The sequence below is a fragment of the Papio anubis genome, chromosome 2, assembly GCF_008728515.1.
Source record: "Papio anubis isolate 15944 chromosome 2, Panubis1.0, whole genome shotgun sequence".
NCBI lineage: Eukaryota > Metazoa > Chordata > Mammalia > Primates > Cercopithecidae > Papio > Papio anubis.
In genome coordinates, this window is record NC_044977.1 from 102,917,821 (window position 1) to 102,939,143 (window position 21,323).

The following is a 21,323-nucleotide window of genomic DNA, read 5'->3' on the forward strand; positions in this document are numbered from 1 at the left end:
AACATCGTGGGACCCTATCTTGACAAAAAAATGAACAAAAAAAAAATGAAAAATTAGGCATGGTAGTGTGCCTGTAGTCCTAGCTACTCTGGAGGCTAAGATGGGAGAATCCCTTGAGGCCAGGTATTCAAGGCTACAGGGAGCTATGACTGTGCCACTGCATTCCAGCCTGCGTGACAGAGTGAGACCCTGTCTCTTAAAAACCAAACCAAACCAAACACACAGTATTTACCCATGGAGTAATGTGATGGGTAAGGCAGATGTGGTCTGCCTTAGGAAAGGTCTAAGAAAGATATAAATAGTCCTGGCTCCACAGTGGAAATCCAACCCTGTTGAGGCGGGGGTACTTCCAGACCATTTCCAGACAATCATAGCAGGAAATGTTCACATAATGATGGCATCCTAAAGGACAATGCTATCACAAGAACAAACCACAGAAGTTCTCCAGGGGGGCCTGGAAGCCAAGGCAGGCATAGTCTCGGGTCTGCCACAAACCCAACATCTTGGCTTAGAGACTGTCTTGACCCTCAAATTCCAGCTCCAGGTCTCCAAGTCACCCAGCTTCCCTTGCCCTCTGACGAGGGCTGTCCTGGGGTGGCTGACTCACCGTCACCTCTTCTGGGTTCCCATGAGCTATTTCCACCACCCTTAGGGCAGGATCCACCTTCACCTTGGCGCGGGACATGAACTGGATGACAGATGAACTGTCCTGTGGAAGAAACAGCACAACTTACTCAAAGATTTTTCTATGATAATAGCTGGGCCTTGAGAGGGACTGGGCAGAACTGAAATTCCATGATTCCATGTAGCCCAGACAAAAATTTTATCATTGAACTAGATACCTTTCCATCCCAGGCACCCACATAAACACAGACTTCCAGGGTTTCTCTTGAGAATTCTTTGCAGCTCATGGTGGATGCTGGGAAATGATGGCGTTTGCTGGGAAATGATGGAGTAATCAACACATGCAAGCTATGTGCTGTGGTTTCCAAGCAGTAAGAGTCAGATATTTGGATATTGCTATTGACATGTTCACAAAGAGTTGAGGATAAATAAAACTGCTTAATTGTGTACAGCAAATCGAGGCTTGGCATTCCACAAAAGGCATCTGATCTACATTTTATAGACATCTTCCTGCCTTGACCACAACCCTCAAACCCTTCATATGAGTTGCTTTTAACTCTTTCTTTGCTCTTAAATGAAGTTGTTTGGGAATCAAAACCATTTAACGTTGAAAGAGGGTGCCTGATGGAGAGATGGGGAAGGGAGAAATATGTGGCTTATAAATTAAGGAGAAAGGGGCAGGGGTATAAGGGAGCACATCTAAGACTCAGGAATCACCCCCCAGCCAGAGGCAGGCAGAGGCCTTCCTGTGGGCTCAGATTCAAAGCCACTGATCCAGATAACCAGAAAATGGCACCAAAGCAGGGATGGAGAATGAATTTGGAAGAAGACAGGGACTGGCAAAACTGTGGCCTGGTGAGGAGCCGGAACCTCCAGCCAGTGGGACAGGTTGATCGTGAAGCAGAAGGGAAGCCTGGCTTCTGTTGTGGAAACAGATAGCAGAGAACTAGTGCATTCAACATTCTACCTGCGGGGCAGCAGGGACTCCACAGGCAAGGTGTCTTGTGGTGTCCCCACCTACATCTACCCAGCTTGCCTGTCATGCAAGGAGCTCACACTCAGATGCCATCTTTGGCTAAACTCTCAAAGAACAGGAAGGTAGAGGACTCCACAGAAAACAGTTCCAAGGGTACCCTTTGCTCATCTCTGCCAATGAAACCACAAAGACCTTCCTGGGGCACAGAGGTACCCCAGTCTGTATATGTTACTTGGGAGTTATACATCAATTATCATTCTTTTCTTAAAACAACCATAAAACACATTTTAAATGCTTTTGGGAAGCTTGTCATTCAAAAGAGTTACTCCAGTTCACTCACTTTAAGCAAGCAATAATTTTAAGCAACAAATAATCTTTTACCAATTTAACAGTTTTATAAAGGTGGGGTTTTATGTGTCAGGATATGCTGTATTTTCAATTTGGAATAATAATAATAATCTTGGGCCAGACACGATGGTTAAGGCCTGTAACCCCAGCACTTTGAGAGGCTGAAGTGGGAGGATCACTTGAGGCTAGGAGGTCAAGATCAGCCTGGGAAACATCCTATCTCTACCAAAAATTAAAAAAAAAAATTCATCTGGTATGGTAGCACGTGCCTGCAGTCCTAGCTGAGGATTAGCTGAGGCAGGAAGATCACTTGAGCCCAGGAGTTTGAGGCTGCAGTGAGCTATGATTGCACCACTGTACTCCCATCTGGGTGACAGAGCGAGATCCTGTCTCTAAAAATATTTTTTTAATAAAAAAATTAAAATAAATAAAAATAACCTTGGATGTTAATAACGATGATGATGATGATGATTATGATAATTGCCAATGTTACAGGCCAAGCAGACAAAGAGTCTGGCACAGGATGGGCCCCCATGGTTGTAGAATCAGTGAAAAAAGCCTTACGGACTGGAAGAACACTTCGAAAGAAATCCGAATCCTACAGTGATTTTAAAAGTCAGATCCTACATTTCAAATGAAAACTTGTAAAGGTCAAAACAGTAAAACCTCAAATTCCCTTGTCTGGGGCCAGATCTTGAGGTCAAAAGGAAAATAAACACGACCGTAGGCCCAGGCAAACCACAAGGCTGGCACTGATCCACATCCTTCAGGAGGCCTGGAGCCATGCGGGCTCAACTCCCCAAGGGAGGCTGTAGCTGGCTTCGGGGTGACTGAAGCTCCAGCAGCAGCTGGGGCCCCATCTGGCTTCCAGGTCAACTTTGTTCTAAGCTTTTCTTTGCACCTGGAAATGCTCCTGGTTTCTGCTGAAAGGGCACATGGAGAATGAGCCTTGAAGGCTTCATATGACACCCTACAGCTTTCAGTTCTCTTGCCTGGGGCTCTACTGGCCTGGCTGGCCCATGGGGACAATAGTCACTGGGACATGTTCCTTGACAAAGGGTCACCACCAGCTACTGGGACAGAAATGCAGAAGAACCAGGCTGCAGAGCTGTGCATGGTTAAGCGCAAATAACTGAAGTGCAAGCAGCGGTCATCTGGGTTGAGGATAAAGGAAACATCAGAGTGGCTTACAGCCACCAGTGCTGTCACCAGGGCTCTGTGGACAGTGGCAAGTATCGCACAGGCAATAAAACTGTCTGCAACACCATTTGTGAAGAATACAAATGGGATAGGTAAGTATGCAGAGGCATAGCCCTCCAGCCTGGCCTGGGGACACATTTCAGGAAGGTACTTCCCTAGATGTGGGGTTTCCAGGCTCCCTTCTGGAATCAGAGGATGGCCAGTGGTGCTCTAAGTCATGCCTGGTCCTCCAACACTGTTCTTTATAAAGGGAGAGGTACAAAGGGAGAAGAAAGCACTGTGGTGTGAGTCCAACTTGCCCCAAACCAGTTTCCCTCCAGAGCAAACCAGAGAAACCAGAACTATGCACAGCTCTCTTCGGGTGTGTGAGGGCTGTAACAGCTACAGATTAAAATGGAAAAACATCCCCTGATGCATGCATCCTCTCAGGTCAGTGTGTTACCTCTGTGCCTATTTCACAGAATGACTTTTCTAAGGCTATTCATTCACACGCGGATAGTCTTGTACAGATTAACACAATTAGTCTTTCTAAAGAAAAATAATTGGAATCTCTGTAACTAACATGCATATTTAGTTTTATCTTCACATGTAATTATTTTTACAGCATCTTGTTGGAAGTGGCCTCTCAGCAGCTCTCATCTTAAAATAAATCATAGGAAATTTGTATGATTCTTCAAGAGCCACCGATGCACTGGTTGAGGTGTTTTTTAATGAACCACCTGTGATATACTCATAATAGCAAAGTGACCTGTGGTTCAAAAGTTGGACTAAAACAAAGTGTCATTTAAACTAGGACTCATGGGTCAAATCTGGCCCTCTGCCTGTTTTTATAAAGTTTTACTGGATTACAGCCATGCCCATTCATTTGTTTATCGCTGCTTTCACAATACAATGGCAGAGTTGAACAGTTGCAAGAGTCTGTAGGGCCTGCAAAGCCTGAAATATTTACTACTGGCCCTTTACAGAAAAGGTTAGCCCACCTTCATCCAAAGCGAGGTCCCTAGACCTGCAGGACTGGTATCACCTAGGTGCTTGTGGCAACTGGAGAGCCTCAGACTCCACCCCAAAGGAATCTGTGTTTGGACAAGATCTCCAGGTGATTCTGATGCAAGCTAAAGCATGAGAAACTTAAATGTGCAAACAAAATCCCTGGGGAATGTGTTAAAACGAAGATGCTGATTTATTAAGTCTGCGGTGCAGCCCAGGATTCTGCATTTCTAACAAACTCTCAGGTGATGCTGATGCTGCTGGTCCTCAGACCACACTTTGAGTAGCAAGGGTCTGGTATTTTACCCTGGCATTGTCTACCAGCAGAATTACCAATGGCACTTGCTGGAAAAGTTTCAAAAGGGGCAGCCAGACTATTACTAAACAGTTAAACAACAACAACAACAACTACAACAACAGATGTTGGTGAGGATGCAAAGAAAAGGGAACACTTATACACTGTTAATGGGAAGGTAAATTAGTACAATCAAAAAAGCAGTATGGAGATTTCTCAAAGAACTAAAAATAGAACTGCCACATCCAGCAATCACACTAATGGGTATATACCCAAAGGGAAAGAAATATTGTATAAAAAAATACCTGCACTGGTAAGTTTATTGCAGCACTATTCACAATAGCAAAGATAGGGAATCAACTTAAGTGTCCATCAATGGATGACTGGTTATAGAAAATGTGTATATATATACACACACACTATGGAATACTACTCAGCCATAACAAAGAATTAAATTATGTCCTTTGCAGCAACATGGATGGAAATGGAGTTCATTACCCTAAGTGAAATAACTCAAAAATAGTCAAATACTGCATGTTGTCACTTATAAGTGGGAGCTAAGTAATGGGTACCCATAGGCATAAAGAGTAGAATTAATAGACATTGGAAACTCCAAAATTTGGGATGGGGGTGAAGGTTGAAAAGTTACCTATTGGGTACCATGTTCACTATTCAGGTGATGGGTACACTAAAAGCCCAGATTTCACCACTACACAATATATTCATGTAAGAAATCTGCACTTGTACCCCCGAAGTACATAAAAATAAATACAGAGTCTCTTGTAGACAGCCAAAAGTGGGGGCAGCCGGAGCGTCATGAGGACACCAAACCAAATGTTTTCCTTTTTTTCCCCAAAATCGGATGTCAACAATTCAAATGCTTCTAAATGCATCCTACAAGTGCGTTTCCTTAGGGCTTACCTTTTTCAGTATTTCTGTGTTCAGCAGCATGTAAATGTCTATAGTACGACTTTCTTCTTTAGCAAGAGCACTAAAGTTACAGTGTGCTGTTAGGCAAGAAATTCCTGGTTTTTCACAGTCCTGAGAAGAAAAGTCAGAAAATTTTCCAATGGAATTAAGAACAAAGACAAATCCACAACAATTTATAGAGTAGTGGGCTCCATGAACTTGGTGACTGAGGCAATTCCAAGCCGAGGAAATCCATAAGAAAATGCAATCATTTTTTCTTGCCACCAGAGGGCATTCACGGGATTTCCCACCCGGTGGGAACCAGTGCATGCCTTTAAGTCAAGCAACTGGGAGAAAACAGCTCACTAGTTAATCCTACCAAGAATTGGATGAATTCACAAAGAGAAATATATATATATATATATATTTATATTTTAAAACCACACACTTAAACTTTGCATTCTGAAAGCATTCTTATGAGTTTTGAACACAGACACGTTTCCTACATTGTGTGATTTCCACCTGTACAGTGGCAAATATACTTTCATGCCTATTTATTAGGTAGGGTAAATGAGAGGGCTAAGAAGTCATTGCTCAAGGAAACACAAAAGTTACAATAGAGATGTAAATCCCGGCTGGGCGCGGTGGCTCATTCCTGTAATCCCAGCACTTTGGGAGGCTCAGGTATGGGAGTCACTTGAGATCAGGAGTTCAAGACCAGTTTGGCCAATGGTGAAACCGTCTCTACTAAAAATACAAAAATTAGCCAGGAGTGGTGGCGGGCGCCTGTAGTCCCAGCTACTGGGGAGGCTGAAATGGGAAAATTGCATGAACTCTAGAGGTGTAGGTTGCAGTGAGCCAAGATCACGCCACTGCACTCCAGTCTGGATGACAAAGCAAGACTCCATCTCAAAACAAACAAACAAACAAACAAAAAATCGAAAACAAATCCCAAATTTAAGGTACAAAAGTTTTCTTTTTTATATGATAGGTTCCAAAATGCATATACATACCTTGATGATGTTTCATCTATAGGGCAAAATTTTCAGCCAGAGTCATAACTATAAAATCACTAGGTATCACTACATCTAACAATCTAAGGGCTTTAAACAATAAATGTATCATCCTCACTATGTAAGTAAAAAAAAAAAAATTCCAACCTTTTAAGTGGCAGTCATGCTTCTCAACAGGAGAAAAGAATGAGAAAGGAAGATAAAGGTGAGATGTGCCAGGGCTGAAATAAGGAGCTTAGAGAAATGTAACCAAACATAATAAAAAGGAGGCTTTGGAAAAGCACTATCATTCCATCTTCAATACCTTCACGTTTTAAAAATGGAGGTATAACAAATATAGTAAACAGAACAAATCTGAAGTGTATGTCTTTATAATTTTTTTTTTTTTTTTTTTTTTTTGAGACAGAGTCTTGCTCTGTCACCCAGGCTGGAGTACAGTGGCACTATCTTGGCTCACTGCAACCTCTGCCTCCCTGATTCAAGCTATTCTCCTGCTTCAGCCTCCTGAGTAGCTGGGATTACAGGCACCCACCACACCTGGCAAATTTTTGTATTTTTAGTAGGGACAGGATTTCAACATGTTGGCCAGGCTGGTCTCAAACTCCCATCCCCTCAGCCTCCCAAAGTGCTGGGATTATAGGCGTGAGCCACTGCGCCTGGCCTGTCTTTATAAATTTTTACATGTGTTTATACCTGGAGGACCACCACCTGATTAGGATGTAGGACATTTCCAGCATCTAAGCAGGCTCCCTCATGCCCCATCCCATCCATATTCCTCTGAAAGTAACCACTTTCCTGACCTCTATCATCATGATTAGTTTTTGCTATTTCTGAACTTTCTATAAGTGAAATATTACAATATGCGGCTTTTGTCTCTAGCTTCTTCCACTCAATATATTCTGTCTGTGAGATTCATTAATGTAGCAGTAGCAATTTTTCATTACTGTGTAATATTCCAGTGTATGGATATACCACAATTGCTTACTTACTCTCCTGTTGATGGATATTTGCATTGTTCTCAGCTTTCACCTATTTTAACATTTCTGTGAGCATTCTTGTTCATGTCTTTTCTGGGGGGCACAAGTACTCATTTTTCTTGGGAATATTACTCAAGACTAGAATGGCTGTGTCATAGGATACATACATGTTTTGTTTTAGTAGATACTATCAAACAGTTTCCCAAAATGTTTCCACACGAATAATCACTCTTGTTTAGACTCATACTAGTTGAAGAAACATTTTACTTTGTGCTTGGTGGGTTGCAAAGATTTATCCCTTTTCCAGGTAATAGGATTTGGAATGTAAATTTAACATTTTGACAGAAACCTCAGACTGCAAATTAGGAGTTGACCACAGTCTGTGCCTTTATAAGTCAATTGATTAAAACCAGATTTAGGAAATAATAAATATCAAATAGAAAACTGGTGTCTTCCGAGTGAGGACCACCCATGTTACCCCAGCCACTAAGCAAATCCTTACCAAGACTTTTCTTCCAGACTTTGTGAAAAAAGCAAATATTGTGTGGAAGATATTTTCTTGTTCTTGAGGGATGATGCAGGGAGTTGGGTTTTTCTGGAAAGAGCAGTTTCCTTTCTCTTGGCCCACCTGCAAATGAAAAGAGGCCCGTCAGAGGGTCAGTCTCAGGAATGAATCATGATGCTGGAGCCCCTTATTATAGAGGCAGGAGTGGTAGAACCCCAATTCACCTTTCCTTCTTGTCCATTTTGAAGTGAACAATGGCTGAAAAGCTGAAAGGTAGAAGTTGTAGCATCAACGGGGCCAAATAATAGAAAACGTGGGTGTTAGGTCCCCCAATAATTGATGAGATGACATACAACATGCAAATGAGACCTGACTAGGAAATAGGAAGACTTAAGGAGTAAAATAAGCCTTATACTCCATGGTTTTGAAAGCACACTTAAGAACATCCTTACCAAGCAATTCTTGTCTGAATGAGGAAAATGAGACTCAACTTAGGAAAATGAGACTCAACTTAGGTCACTGGCCAACAGTCATGAAGTCAAGAACCCAGGTCTGGAACTTGGGACCAAGCCTGATGGATGATCTACTGCCAGAGGTTTTCAACCATTCTAGAAAGCCCCCAGGGTGCTGTAAAACTCCTTAAAGGTCTTCCTAGAGAAAGGGAATGGGCAGCAAGCAGGACTGCTCTCGGTCCAACTCTAAAGCCAGAGTTTTGCTACCAAAACACTAACTGAGCAGCCTGTGCCCTGAGCCAGATGGGGACCTGCATGCTTGACTGAGCAGCCTCTGTCCTGAGCCAGACGAGGACCTGCATGCTCGTCGAGCTCTTGGTGAGTGATTTGATTTTGCTTCTGACAGCAATGGCAATGGTGCTGAGTGACAGCAACATTAGAAACAAAACAATGGTGTTTAGTCTTTCGTGATGATTTCCTTAAGAACAGCACTCTTTTTGATGTTTAAATTGAGGAACTGTTGAAAAAAATGAAGTCTTCTTTATATATCATCATCATATCACACTGCTTGTAGATGAAGACTAGACAGGATGTGAGGTCAAACCAGAAAATTAATAATTAGTAATTCATAATTTAGGATTGTGCTTACAATCCCATGGCTAACCACAGGCATCTGCTAAATTGCCCTATTTATAATGCCCTTGAGTAAAATACAGTTGTTCAAGAATGTTTCACTTTTTATTCATGGTAGGGAACAAAAACTTTTTTTGCTGTTTTTTTTAACTTTTATGTTATGTTTGGGAGTATATGTGCAGGTTTGTTATATAGGTAAACTTGTGTCATGGAGGTTTTTTGTACAGATTATTTCATCACCCAGGTACTAAGTCTAGTACCCAATAGTTATTTTTTGTTACTCTTCTCCTTCCTTCCAACCTCCACTCTCAAGTAGACCCCAGTATGTTCCCTTCTTTGTGTTCATGAGTTCTCATCATTTAGCTCCCACTTATCATTGAGATCATGCAATATTTGGTTTTATGTTGCTGTGTTAGTTTGCTAAGGATAATGGCTTCCAGTTCCATCCATGTTCCTGCAAAGGGCATGATCTCATTCTTTTTTATGGCTGCATAGTATTCCATGGTATATCTGTACAACATTTTCTTTATCCAATCTGTCTTTGATGGGTATTTAGGTTGATTCCATGTCTTTGCTATTGTGAATAGTGCTGCAATGAACATTCATGTGCATGTGTCTTTAGGGTAGAATGATTAATATTCCTTTGGGTATATATACCCAGTAATGGGATGCTGGGTCAAATGGCAGTTCTCTTTTTAGCTCTTTGAGGAATAGCCACACTGCTTTCCACAATGGTTGAGCAAATTTATACTCCCACCAACAGTGTATAAGCATTCTCTTTTCTCCAAAACCTCTCCAGCATCTGTTAATTTTTGACTTTTGCTTTGGTTTTTTTTTTTTTTTTTTTTTTGAGATGGAGTCTCGCACTGTTGGCCAGGCTGGAGTGCAGTGGCGTGATCTCGGCCCACTGCAAGCTCTGCCTCCTGAGTTCAAGCCATTCTCCTGCCTTGGCTTCCCGAGTAGCTGGGAGTACAGGCGCCCGCCACCATGCCCGGCAAAATTTTTTGTGTTTTTAGTAGAGATAGGGTTTCACTGTGTTAGTCAGGATGGTCTCGATCTCCTGACCTTGTGATTCGCCCACCTCAGCCTCTCAAAGTGCTTGGATTACAGGCGTAAGCCACCTCACCGGGCCCATTTTTGACTGTTTAGTAATAGCCATTCTGACTGGTATGAGATGGTATCTCACTGTGGTTTTGATTTGCATTTCTGTAATGACCAGTGATATTGAGTTTTTCACATGCTGGCTGTCTACAGATATGTTTTTTTTTAATTTTTATTTTATTCTTTTTTTTATTATACTTTAAGTTCTAGGGTACATGTACACAATGTGCAGGTTTGTTACATATGTATACATGTGCCACGTTGGTGTGCTGCACCCTGCAGGTATGTTTTCTTTAGAAAAGTGTCTGTTCATGTCCTTTGCCCTCCTTTTAATGGAGCTGTTTCATTCTTGCAAATTTAAGTTCCTTATAGATGACAGATATTAGACCTTTGTCAGATGCATAGTTTGCAAATACTGTCTTCCATTCTGTAGGTTGTCTGTTTACTCTGTTGATAGTTTCTTTTGCTGTGTAGAAGCTCTTAAGTTTAATTAGATTCTATTTGTCAGTTTTTGCTACACAAATAAACTAACAATGCTAATCTATTAATAATGAATTATAAGACAAGACCACCAAAATTTGCTAAATTGATCTCTATTTTACCTTTGATCTGAATACATTCCAGGATTTACCATATATATCTGAAAATAAATAAGGTGAAGTTTTATATCCTCAAGTTAAACTATTAGAAAAGAGGATGTTGCCTATAAACGTTTCTCACAGTTTGGGACTTCTTGTCCTTTAAAAGTGTCTAATACTTTGGAAATTACTTTAGTTTTTTTTTTTTTTTTTTTTTGGAGACAGGGTCTCAGTCTCCCAGGCTGAAGTACAGTAGTCCAGCTCACTGCAGCTTCAACCTCCTGGGCTCAGGTGATTCTCCCTCCTCCGCCTCCTGAGTAGCTGGGACTATAGGCACATGCCACCACACATGGCTAGTTTTTGTTTTGTTTTGTTTTTTGTTGGTTTCTTTTTTTTCGGTAGAGATGGAGTTTTGCCACATTACCCAGGCTGGTCTCGAACTCCTGAGCTCAAGCAATCTGTCTGCCTTGGCCTTCCAAAGCACTGGAATTACAGACATGAGCCACTGCACCCAGCCTCAATTACTTGGTTCGAACCACAACTTTGGGGAAAACACACTAGCCTGAAATGATCTCAATCAACATTGGGATTGGATGATTTTAGAGGTCACTAGAGGGAAATAATGCGGAGCAGGCAATGAGCTTTAATGAAGATTTGGTAATTATTCCTTGGGTTCAATTGCTGAAAGTTGCGATAAATATTGGAAAGCCCATTTTAGAAAGCAATACGTAAGCTGTTGATGTGGGGAGCAGCATGAATATTCACTTGCAAGACAAATGAGGAAAACAACAGCTGCAGTGCTCCGCAAGTGGGCGTTGGTGTGTGCCAATCAAATTTCAGAACCAACATGGATTCAAGAAGTTCTGCATTTCAAATAAATTAGGCAAATTGTAGATGATATATTCTGGTAAACTGCTGACTAAAAATGTGGCTTAGAAATGATATCCAGCAATCTCAGAAGATGCACACTTGGATAAAATGATTTTGTGAAACATAAGAATGGAGAGTATTATAGATTAATATATCATTCTTATAAAATTTTAAGCATTCAACCACATGATTAAGTTAAACATTATAAGCAGATAGTTGATTATTTCATTCATTTCTCCTAACTTCTTTTTATTGAGGTAAATTTACAGGCATTACAATCCACAGATCTAAAGGGTGCAGTTTGATGGATGATGCCACCCAGTAACTACTACCCCCATGAAAGTACAGAACTTGTCTATTGCTCCAGAAAGTTCCCACCAGTCCCTTGCCAGTCGATTCCCACTGTCCACTCCCCCCACCTCAAAGGCAATCATAGTTCTGATTCCTATTAAGTTGGCAAAAAAAAAAAAAAAAGAGGGTTAAATTTACCTAATTAGGGAAACGGGGGATACGCTATTTGAGGCTTGTCCTATATTTAGGCATATATAGTACATTGTGGATGGAAAATATTTATGCTTATTGGGCATTTGAGAATCTGAATGTGTGTAGTTGTGCTCTTAATATCCATCACTTTTTCATTCGGAAGCCTGCAGGTCTCCACATTCCCTGTCTGTCTTCTGGAGTGGACATCTGCTGACAGACCACTGGAAACTGTTTTCTGCAGCCCTGTGGCACGCACATTCCTCTGCTGAGATTACGAGGCCTGGCCACCCAAACACATTTGGTCTGGGTTTAGAGAAACAGAACCTCTGAGCCCTGCAGGATGCATCCGTCCCTCATTAAAATCAGGCGTGGGAGCAGAGTTCCTCCTTGCTCTGCACATCGGTGCTTCAGGCTTCCAGGCAGGGAGAGGAAGCTTGGGAGCAGAGCTCCAGCCCAGCCAGCGTCGCTAATGTGCTTCAGGTGTGAAGAGCTGGTGCTGTCATCCAGCCACAAGATGCCAGCAGAGAGGGGTGGGGAGCTGGGAAAGGCAGGGCAAACGAGTGAGAAACAGCCAAGCCTCAGTGTCAACCCCAAGGGGCAGAGTCACAGCTCAGAAGTTAGTTTCCATCTCCTGCTGGGAGTTTCTGGGGTGGCCTGTGAACAGGGTAATGGCAATGGCGTGATGTGATGCAATGTGACACCTAGTCTGCCCCTGGTGGGATCTGGAAGAGGGAATGAGGACTGAGTCTGCGGTGAATGAAAATCTTGGCCAGTTGCGCTCCGACTGTGGTTACATGGGAATCACTTCAATTGGGGAAAGCAACGTTTTTCTGGAAGGTTCAGGGTGGTCCCCTTTCAAAACGAGACTGAAGGTTGCCTGGTGCTACATAAGTCTGATTCAGACCAGCTAATCCTATTGCAGTCGCACCTTCAGTCCTCAGCTAAAACTCAGGAACTCAGTACCTACTCAGGGTCATCAAGGTTGGGGGGTGGGGGTCCTCTAAGTGTGTTGAACAGGTACCGATGTGACAGCCATGACAATAGTACCTAACACGTGCACGGCCCTTACTGCACGCCAGGCTCTCAGTGCTTTCCACACATTAACATTCAGTCCTCACAGCAGTCCCCTGAGGCAGGTGCTACTACTGTCCCCACTTTTTTTTTTTTTTTTTCTTAAGATGGAGTCTTGCTCTGTTACCCAGGCTGGAGTGCAGTGCTGCAATCTCAGCTCACTGAAACCTTTGCCTCCTGGGTTCAAGTAATTCTCCTGTCTCAGCCTCCCAAGTAGCTGGAATTACAGGCGCATACCACCATGCCTGGCTAAGTTTTTTTGTATTTTTGGTAGAGATGGGGTTTCACCATATTGGTCAGGCTGGTCTTGAACTCCTGACCTCAGGGGATTCACCTGCCTGAGCCTCCCAAAGTGTTGAGATTACAGGTGTGAGCCACCGCACCCGGCCTACTGTCCCCATTTTACAGATGGAGGCAAACTGAGAGGCAACAGGAGGCCCAATGACCACCAGAGGTCGCCCAGGTAGCAGGCCACAGAACTGGGCTGGGGCACACATCGCACAGATGCAGACATCTGCTTGTCACCGCTTTCCTGCACTACCTCTTAGGTGGAAGCTGGATGGGGCTGGGGCAGGAGTCACAGAGGAGTAGAGGTGGAGGGAAAGCTTCCTCTCCTCTTACTGTGGTCAGAGGAAGAAACCACTAGCCTGGAAACCTCAGCATTCTCCAGCCCGACCCATTTCCACCACTGTGGCAAAAAAAAAAAAATGACTCCTGCTTAGACCATGGGAGATAAAAGTGCCTGCTGACTGAGAAGAGGCCTATTCTGTACGGCCTCTTGGGCTAGAAGGGGGAACAGAGCATTCTGGAATGTTGTTTCTGGAAGGCAGCTGCGAGATCATGCAGTCCTTGTGGCCTCAGCTGACAGATAAGGAAACAGAGGTCCCCGAGTTCAGTGACTTGTCCGAGGTCACGTCCGGGCCCCAGTGAAGGAGTTCTGTGGTACAGACGCTCTTGATGAATACTCAACAGTCTTGGCTTCAGCCCTAGCTCTGCCTGCTAACAGCTGTGCCAGTTTGGGTCTCCAGGGCCTCAGTTTCCTTATGTACCCATGAGGATGTTGGCCTATGTAGTCACTCAGGTTGTCCTCAATTGCTAATTCCTCACTTCATGAACTGTCTGTGCATTTTCATTACAGCAGGGGGCTACCTTATCTCATCACACAGATAAACAATTACTGACTATCCATCCCCCACAACTTGGTTTTAACTGCCCTCTTTGCCCAAAGTCAAGGGGATGTGATGCTTTTTTGTGTGTTGCAGACAACTCAAGCATCCTCGGCCAATGACCAACAATGTCATTTCCTTGGCTGGCCAAGGACTCTGTGGCCATCGCCCCCTTGCTCTTCTCTGCCCACTCACTCCTCATTTATTTCCCAGGCTATCGGAGTCCAAATGCTTCTCATGACATGGCTGCTTATCTCTCAGGGCCTCTGGGAGCTGGCAGAGGTCCATGGCTATTAGTATTTGAACAAAAGGACTTCACCAGGCACCCAAACAAGGACAGGAGGAGGATGCAGGACATAGTGAAAACACTGTATTCTACCACTGTACTGAGGGTTTTCTGTTGGCATCTGCCCTCCTCCTTACCCCAAAGAGGACATTGTGCAAACTGAAACCATGAGATGGTGGTGACTGGGGAAACTGTCAGGAACCCTGGCTGCGGGAGCCCAAGGAGTGACCATCTCTTGGTGGCAGAGTCTGGGTCAGCCTCAGTCAAGGGAGCTGTCATGTCAGAAGCCACCATGGTGCTGGGCCTCTGAGAGGAAAAAGTGTCCCCTGTTCACTCTAGGGGATCTGGCAAGACCTCGCTTCATGAAGTACTGGGTTTGAAGTATGAATCAGGGCTGATTCCATAGGTGTGATACTGAGAAAGAGAGCAGATTCTTTGTTTCAAATGTTGTTGTCATCTGATCCCAGGTGGAGAAGGGAGGTCAACAGCTTTCACTCCCCAGGCTGAGGTGGTCTGATCAAGGGCTTGGAAGAAACAGGGCATTTCTATGTTGTAGGCTCGGGAGAGGGAACTCAATCAGGCACTTCTAAGAGTTGTCTGTTGACTCAGAGCAAGAGAGAGGACACAGGTTTCCCCCGACAGGGCCCCAGAAGAGAGCAGCCAAATACAGTCCCCGTGCCTGGGTCTGAACACTGAAGAGGTAGAAAAGTCCTCTGATCTTTTTTCTAAGTGTCATGCTCCAAGCACATCACCCTGGGAAACTGCTTATGGTCCCATCTCTACACTGAGTTCAGGTATCAATGGAAATAATACTAACATTAGGCGCTGCTCTAAGAGAACGGCATATGCTGAATCCTTACGGCACCCATGTGTGGAGGGTACTACTCTCAGGAGGGTGACCATATAATTTATTGTCTCAATTGGGACATTTTTGAGGTTCAACCAGCTAGAGCAGCAACACAGAGACATTTATCAGGGATGTGACCCGTAAGCTTTAACTTCTGGTCGCCTTAATTTCCACCCCTTTTTACAGATGAGAAAACTGAGGCCGAGAGAGGTTAAGTAACCTGTCATGTCTGAGAAGCACATCTCCAAAGTCCCCGCCAGGATGCTCTGTCCCACTCCATCTTCCTTGTACCAGGCTGCATAGTTGCTATTCCACATACTGAAGCCCAAACACGCCCTGACCACCACCTCACTGTTTATCCATTCACAGCCCCTCAGAGCACAGCTCCTAATGAGATTATAAATCTTGTCTACAAATTTCTCCCTCCACCAGGAAGTCAGCCCCTCTCATGATCTGACTCAGAGGAGGTGGCATTGCAGGTGGATCTCAAAGGATAAAGAAAACTTCTCAAGAGTAAAGGGAGGAGGGAGAAAGGAATTCCAGGAAGAGAACAGCATGTGCAAAAGCATAGAGGGGCAAACTTGAGACCTGAGTCTAGAGAGCCGAGGAGTTCAACACAGGTCAGGGACTGAATGAATGCTGGGTAGCGGTGGCCAGAACAGGAGCAGGGGAGATGGGCCTGGACATGGAGGAGGGCATGTGACAAGTCGTACATGTGGCGTGGGTGGAGGTAGTTACCTAGAAGGTTAGAAGAACCAGGGAAAGCTTTGAAGCAGGAGAATGTATGAGAATGTATGATTTAGATTATGTGGATTAACATCGCTCAGAAATAAAAAAATAATTGCAGCTTTGGTATATGATATTATTAGTTTTTTGTTTGTTTGCTTGTTTTAGACAGAGTTCTGCTCTGGTTGCCCAGGCTGGAGTGCAATGGTGCAATCTCGGCTCACTACAACCTCTGCCTTCCGGATTCAAGCGATTCTCCTGCCTCAGCCTCCCGAGTAGCTGGGATTATGGGTGTGCGCCACCATGCCTGGTTAATTTTGTATTTTTAGTAGAGATGGGGTTTCACCATGTCGGCCAGGCTGGTCTCAAACTCCTGACCTCAGATGATCCGTCTGCCTTGGCCTCCCAAAGTGCTGGGATTACAGGTGTGAGCCACCGCGCCTGGCCTATTAGTATATTTTTAACAGGCAGAAGCATAGATGCCTCTACCAGTTTGCCATTCTACCAGTATCAACCCCATCAGCTGGCTGGGGTTCCAAGGATAGGGAGGGTCACCAAACTGTCCGTGGCTTGATGCCCCTTGAATGCGTGCGTCACTAATAAAAGGAAAACAGAAGATTACATTAGCAGAGGAACAAACCCAATGACAGTAGTGCTCCCCATGAGCCACGGCTGGAGTCATCCCCAGTGTGGTTTCTGGGTAAAAAAACCCTAAAAACTATGATCTAAAAGCTATGTTTGTTGAATTGGCTTGGATTAAAGGGGACCTAGGTTCATTTTAGAATAACATGTGTTTCCTGTTAACTCACGTTTCTGTGTTATTCATTGACTTTATGTTCTCTGTTACATCCCTGGGCCACTTTTCCATATCGTATTACACCAATCACAGCTGATGGCAACGGGGTAAACATGACCCACCCCCTGACTTATCGTTTGCTTCTCTGAAGTCACATGCTCCTTGAGTTTGAAAACTCAGAGAATGTTTTGAATGCCTACTTTGCTAATTCAATTACCCATTGCCTACTCTGAGAACCAAGGCATCGAAAGACAGTAAGCCTCTATTCCAGCACAGGAGGCTGAACACATACCATAATGGCTGTGGTGACATTAATTTTAGGATTTCAGGGTTTGAAATAAAGATAGTACTCATATAATAACTGAGAAATGATGCCAGCTGGTTGATTAGCCTGACCTAAGGTGTCTAGTTCTAGAAAGATAAATAAGATAGCTTCACATTATCCATCTAGAAAAATGCAAACCATGATTCATAGTTGCTTACCAGCCTTAAAGAGCTCTTCAAATTATATCTCATGTTAAATCATGTTGTATGATTTACTATTGTTTCTTCATATTGACCAAAGACTAAAATATGATAATATTATTCATTTCAAGACCCTGTACTAACGCAGACTCAGGATAACCTACAAATGGTGAATGCTCACAGGCTCTGTTCATTTACTCAGATTTTTCAATTGCAATGACACTGTTTAATATAAACCAGAGAAACAGCGATAATGATCTTAGATTGCTCCTCAATATGAACATGCCTAACTTCATGTTACTTGCTCGTGCATCATCCCATTTGAAAGTAATGAGTTTTCAATGGCATTCTTCGGGAGATCCTTCTGAAGAATGATGGGTTCTTTTGCTTTGTGAAAAGAGACTGTGTTCATTAGTGCACCAAGTTCGGATATTCTGACATTTACCCCTCTGTGTAGCTAGTGGTTCCAAGGTGTTTATACAAATAGACAAAAGTCCAAAAAAAGAGAAACAGTCTGATGATCATAACAACATAAACTAGGCTTATATAAGGCTCTGGCTTTGGACAGTCCCTGCTAGCTTCAGTGTTCAAATAAAGAGTTCTATCTTTGAACTGAAACGGGTAAACAAAATCACACAACAGCCCACTCCAAACCTGCAGAGCTGGGGATGGAGCAGGAGAAGCAAGAAGTTAAAGAATGACCTAGTATCACTTAAGCACAGAAAGGAAAAGAGAGTAACTATAGATGTCTTCTCTCTTTCTAACTGAAAACTGTCTTCTAAATAAAATACTTGCTTTCTCTAACCCTTTCCCCAACCCTTAAGGCAATCATCCCTGTGAAAAGTGGTATGGGGTCTGAAAAGGTCAGGGTGTTACTGAGATCAAACCTGAAACTGAAAATAAAGGGGCAAAGCCTCCAGACCAATGTTTCAGAGGAAAGGTTGAGTATAATCCATTACACAGTTTTGACTTCTGTATGAGGCTGCTATTATTTCTTGAACAATTTTGCTTCTCATGATAAAAGCCAGAGGATTTCATTTCCAACAGCTTTATGGTTTGACTAAAACAATGCCCCTGCATCCTCCCTTCCTCCTTCTTCCTTTGCGTTTGACAGGCCAACATGCTGGAAAGTCAAGAGTGCAGGCCACCACCACCAGGCTGCCCTGTAAAATGGGATGGCCTTTAATTAATTTACATGTAATCAGAGAAAGACAAGTTCCCCAGACGAAGCCCATTTCCCAGGCATGGGGATGGCCTTTTATTGGCGTTAAAGCGATACAGATGGGAAGTAGTCTCAGAGAGGCAGTGACACAAAAGAATTTCCAGATGCGGTCAGATTCTCTTTAGTGAAAAAGCGATACATAAATATGTTATCTGAGCACTTGACATGCATACCAACAATGTTTTCCTTCCACAGATAATGAAATATTTTGTGGTCAGTTGATTTGGGTAATAAATGAGTCAGTAGCCCCCATATGAGACACAACATGGTCCTTGGACTTGTATCTGCTTGTTTAAATTCTGGTTCTAGCTCTTGGACCCATCTTAAGGTAAAGAATGAAGCTCAGACCCATCTTCCCTTAAAGGCTAAAGCAGCACACCTATTGATTCACTGGGTTGTTTCTGCATTTCCTGCATATATTGCTTTATTAGTTCCCTTTTATCAAAGGGTAAATCACACTCATTTTCTGGATGCCATGATTCCTGCATCACCATCTGTCTAACCTCTTCCCCTACGTTTCTGAGAGTACATACACCAGAGCAGTGAAAAGTGAAACCTCGGTGTCATTTATTAAGTCTCAAGTTTCAAGGACTTCATGGGAGGCCTGAAATACGCTTTAGGTCATAAGTTTAGATTAAAGAGAAGTAAGTGAGGTTGGCTCCCTGACAACTGGGGAGATCATTACTTCTTAGCATCTAACAATGTTGAGGCAGTTCCTTTTGGTCTGAAGAAACTTGGGGTGTATGTCAGAAAAGTGTTTTCCTGTTTTTGTGCTTCCGAAGCATACACAATTAGTCCTTGGAAGGTTAAATGAGAACCATGTGTTTCTCAGCAATGACCGATGAGCTCTGTTTATCCTCAGTGAGATTTCCTGTTATCGACTTTGGTAACAACCCATCACCCCTGCCATGGCAGGGCTCTGTGTCATGTTGCTTTTAAGGAATGAGCGCAAGCAAACTCCTCACCACCAACTTTTAACGCCTATTCATGTAGCAGACCAGAGAACACCAGGCACCTACACATCAGCATTCAACCGGCCCACACGCTGGCAACGAAGCGTTAATGCTTCCAGATGTCACAGCAGCTGTGAGCACAAGACATTTGGGCTCCTTGATAAGGCCGGGCGCCTTCAGTCAGCAGGGAGACAGCACTGCCGGCTTGATTTATTCTCTCTGGCCACACAGGTTAAAGGGCAGCCTCTGAACCACACTGTGTACGGACAGCCAGGGCTGAAGCTTACCCCCACCTTCCAGAGGGTGTGTGTTGAGTGTAACTTGTGCACAGAAACACACACGCTTTCTCCCTCTAGCCAAGCTCAAATTAACCAACAGCCTAGGAACGTAACTCTTGTTCCAGAATTCAATCAGCCATCTCCCTTCTTTGAAGTGTTTGGCTTCTGTTGAGAAAAAGATTTAAGGCAAACCTAATCCTGACCCATTTCAGGAACTTGACTATTCAGCTTGCATTCATACATGTGCAGAAAGAAGAAAATGCAAAGGAAAAACAAAAGAAAGTTTAGGGCCATTACTGAGATCAGCAGTGTCTGTGTGTGAGAGAGAAACTGAGGGGGAAGGAAATATGTATTCACATCCCTGACCACAGCTTGTAGGGCTGAAATTTGCTCTAAGAAGCCTTCGTTTCTGATAAGTAATTCAATCTCTTATTTCAAAATTTCACCTTCTTAATCTCACATTGAAATTAAGGCAACCTCTGCCATGGGTTAAAGGAATTCGTCAAAATATTCCTACTGGGGGATCTCAAGTAGAGATGAGGGGATGTCCTGGAGCCAATCCCCAGGAGATACAACGGGTGACTGTGCGTCTGAAGATGCCACTAACAGAGTGGAAGCACCCATTCTTTTCATTTACGTGAGCACTCACTATGGTCTTGGCACCAAATGCTGGGGATACACGGAGAATAAGGACCTTACCCTTTACTCTCATGGTGTTTTTAATCTTGTGGAAGAAGACTGACGATAAAAGAGTAATTTCACATAGTGACAAGTGCTACAAAGAAAACAACATACAAATGGGATACAGTGTAATGGGGGTTTGCAACTTTAGGTAAAGTGTTCAGGGAAGACTCATTGAGAAAGTGAACTCTGGGCTCAGATCTGCATAATGAGAAGGAGCCAGCTATGCAAAGATTGGAAGGAACAGTGTTCTCAGTAGAGGCAGGTGCAAAGGCCTTGAGGCAGGACCATCTGTGAAGGCATCTGGGAAGGCTTGACAGAGAGGACATATGAACTGGGTCTTGAAGAATGAGTGAGCTTTCCACAGCCAGAGGGGAGGAGAAGCCACTAGCAAGGGCAGGGGGCCCAGGGAAGTGCATAGTGAGAGCCTTCAGCAGCCTTCATAGTCCAGGGAGGCTGGAAGACAAGGTCAGGGACGAGGGGCCATTAGAGAAAATGGCCTGGAAAGGTGGGTGGGAGGGAACGTGGGGTTTTGGACCTCATGGCTTTGGCCATTAAGATTACCTTAATTTTTTTTTTTACTGAGAATCTCAGGAGTGTTTCTGAGCATTATACAGATAAATTATTAGAACTAGAAGTTGGCGTAGAGAATTATTAGGACTAAAGTTCTCAGACGGTAAACCAGGTCCTTACTGCCTGAGTGATAATGATTCGTGATGAGGAGGGGTTGGATGAAAAGGCATGGGATTTGCTGCCAGTTTTGAATTTTTATTTGGAGAATATGGAGAGAGCAAAGAGGACACCCTAGGATGGGAAAGAAAATTAAAGGAATTGTAATCTTTTTTGGAAGAGAAGGGGGAAGTCAAGGTAATAGCTCAACT

At 43.5% G+C, this 21,323-nt stretch overlaps 1 protein-coding gene across 1 annotated transcript in view; it reads right to left on the bottom strand.

The window, feature by feature from the left end:
* Nucleotides 1-21,323, bottom strand: part of ITGA9 (integrin subunit alpha 9) — a 390,243-nt gene that overhangs the window by 38,306 nt on the left and 330,614 nt on the right. Inside the window, exons 24-26 of the mRNA XM_021934572.2 lie at nt 7,832-7,957; nt 5,352-5,471; nt 608-709 (exon numbers count right to left, since the gene is read on the bottom strand). Of these exons, the coding sequence (XP_021790264.2) occupies nt 608-709; nt 5,352-5,471; nt 7,832-7,957 (348 nt within the window). The remainder of the gene's footprint in view (nt 1-607; nt 710-5,351; nt 5,472-7,831; nt 7,958-21,323) is intronic.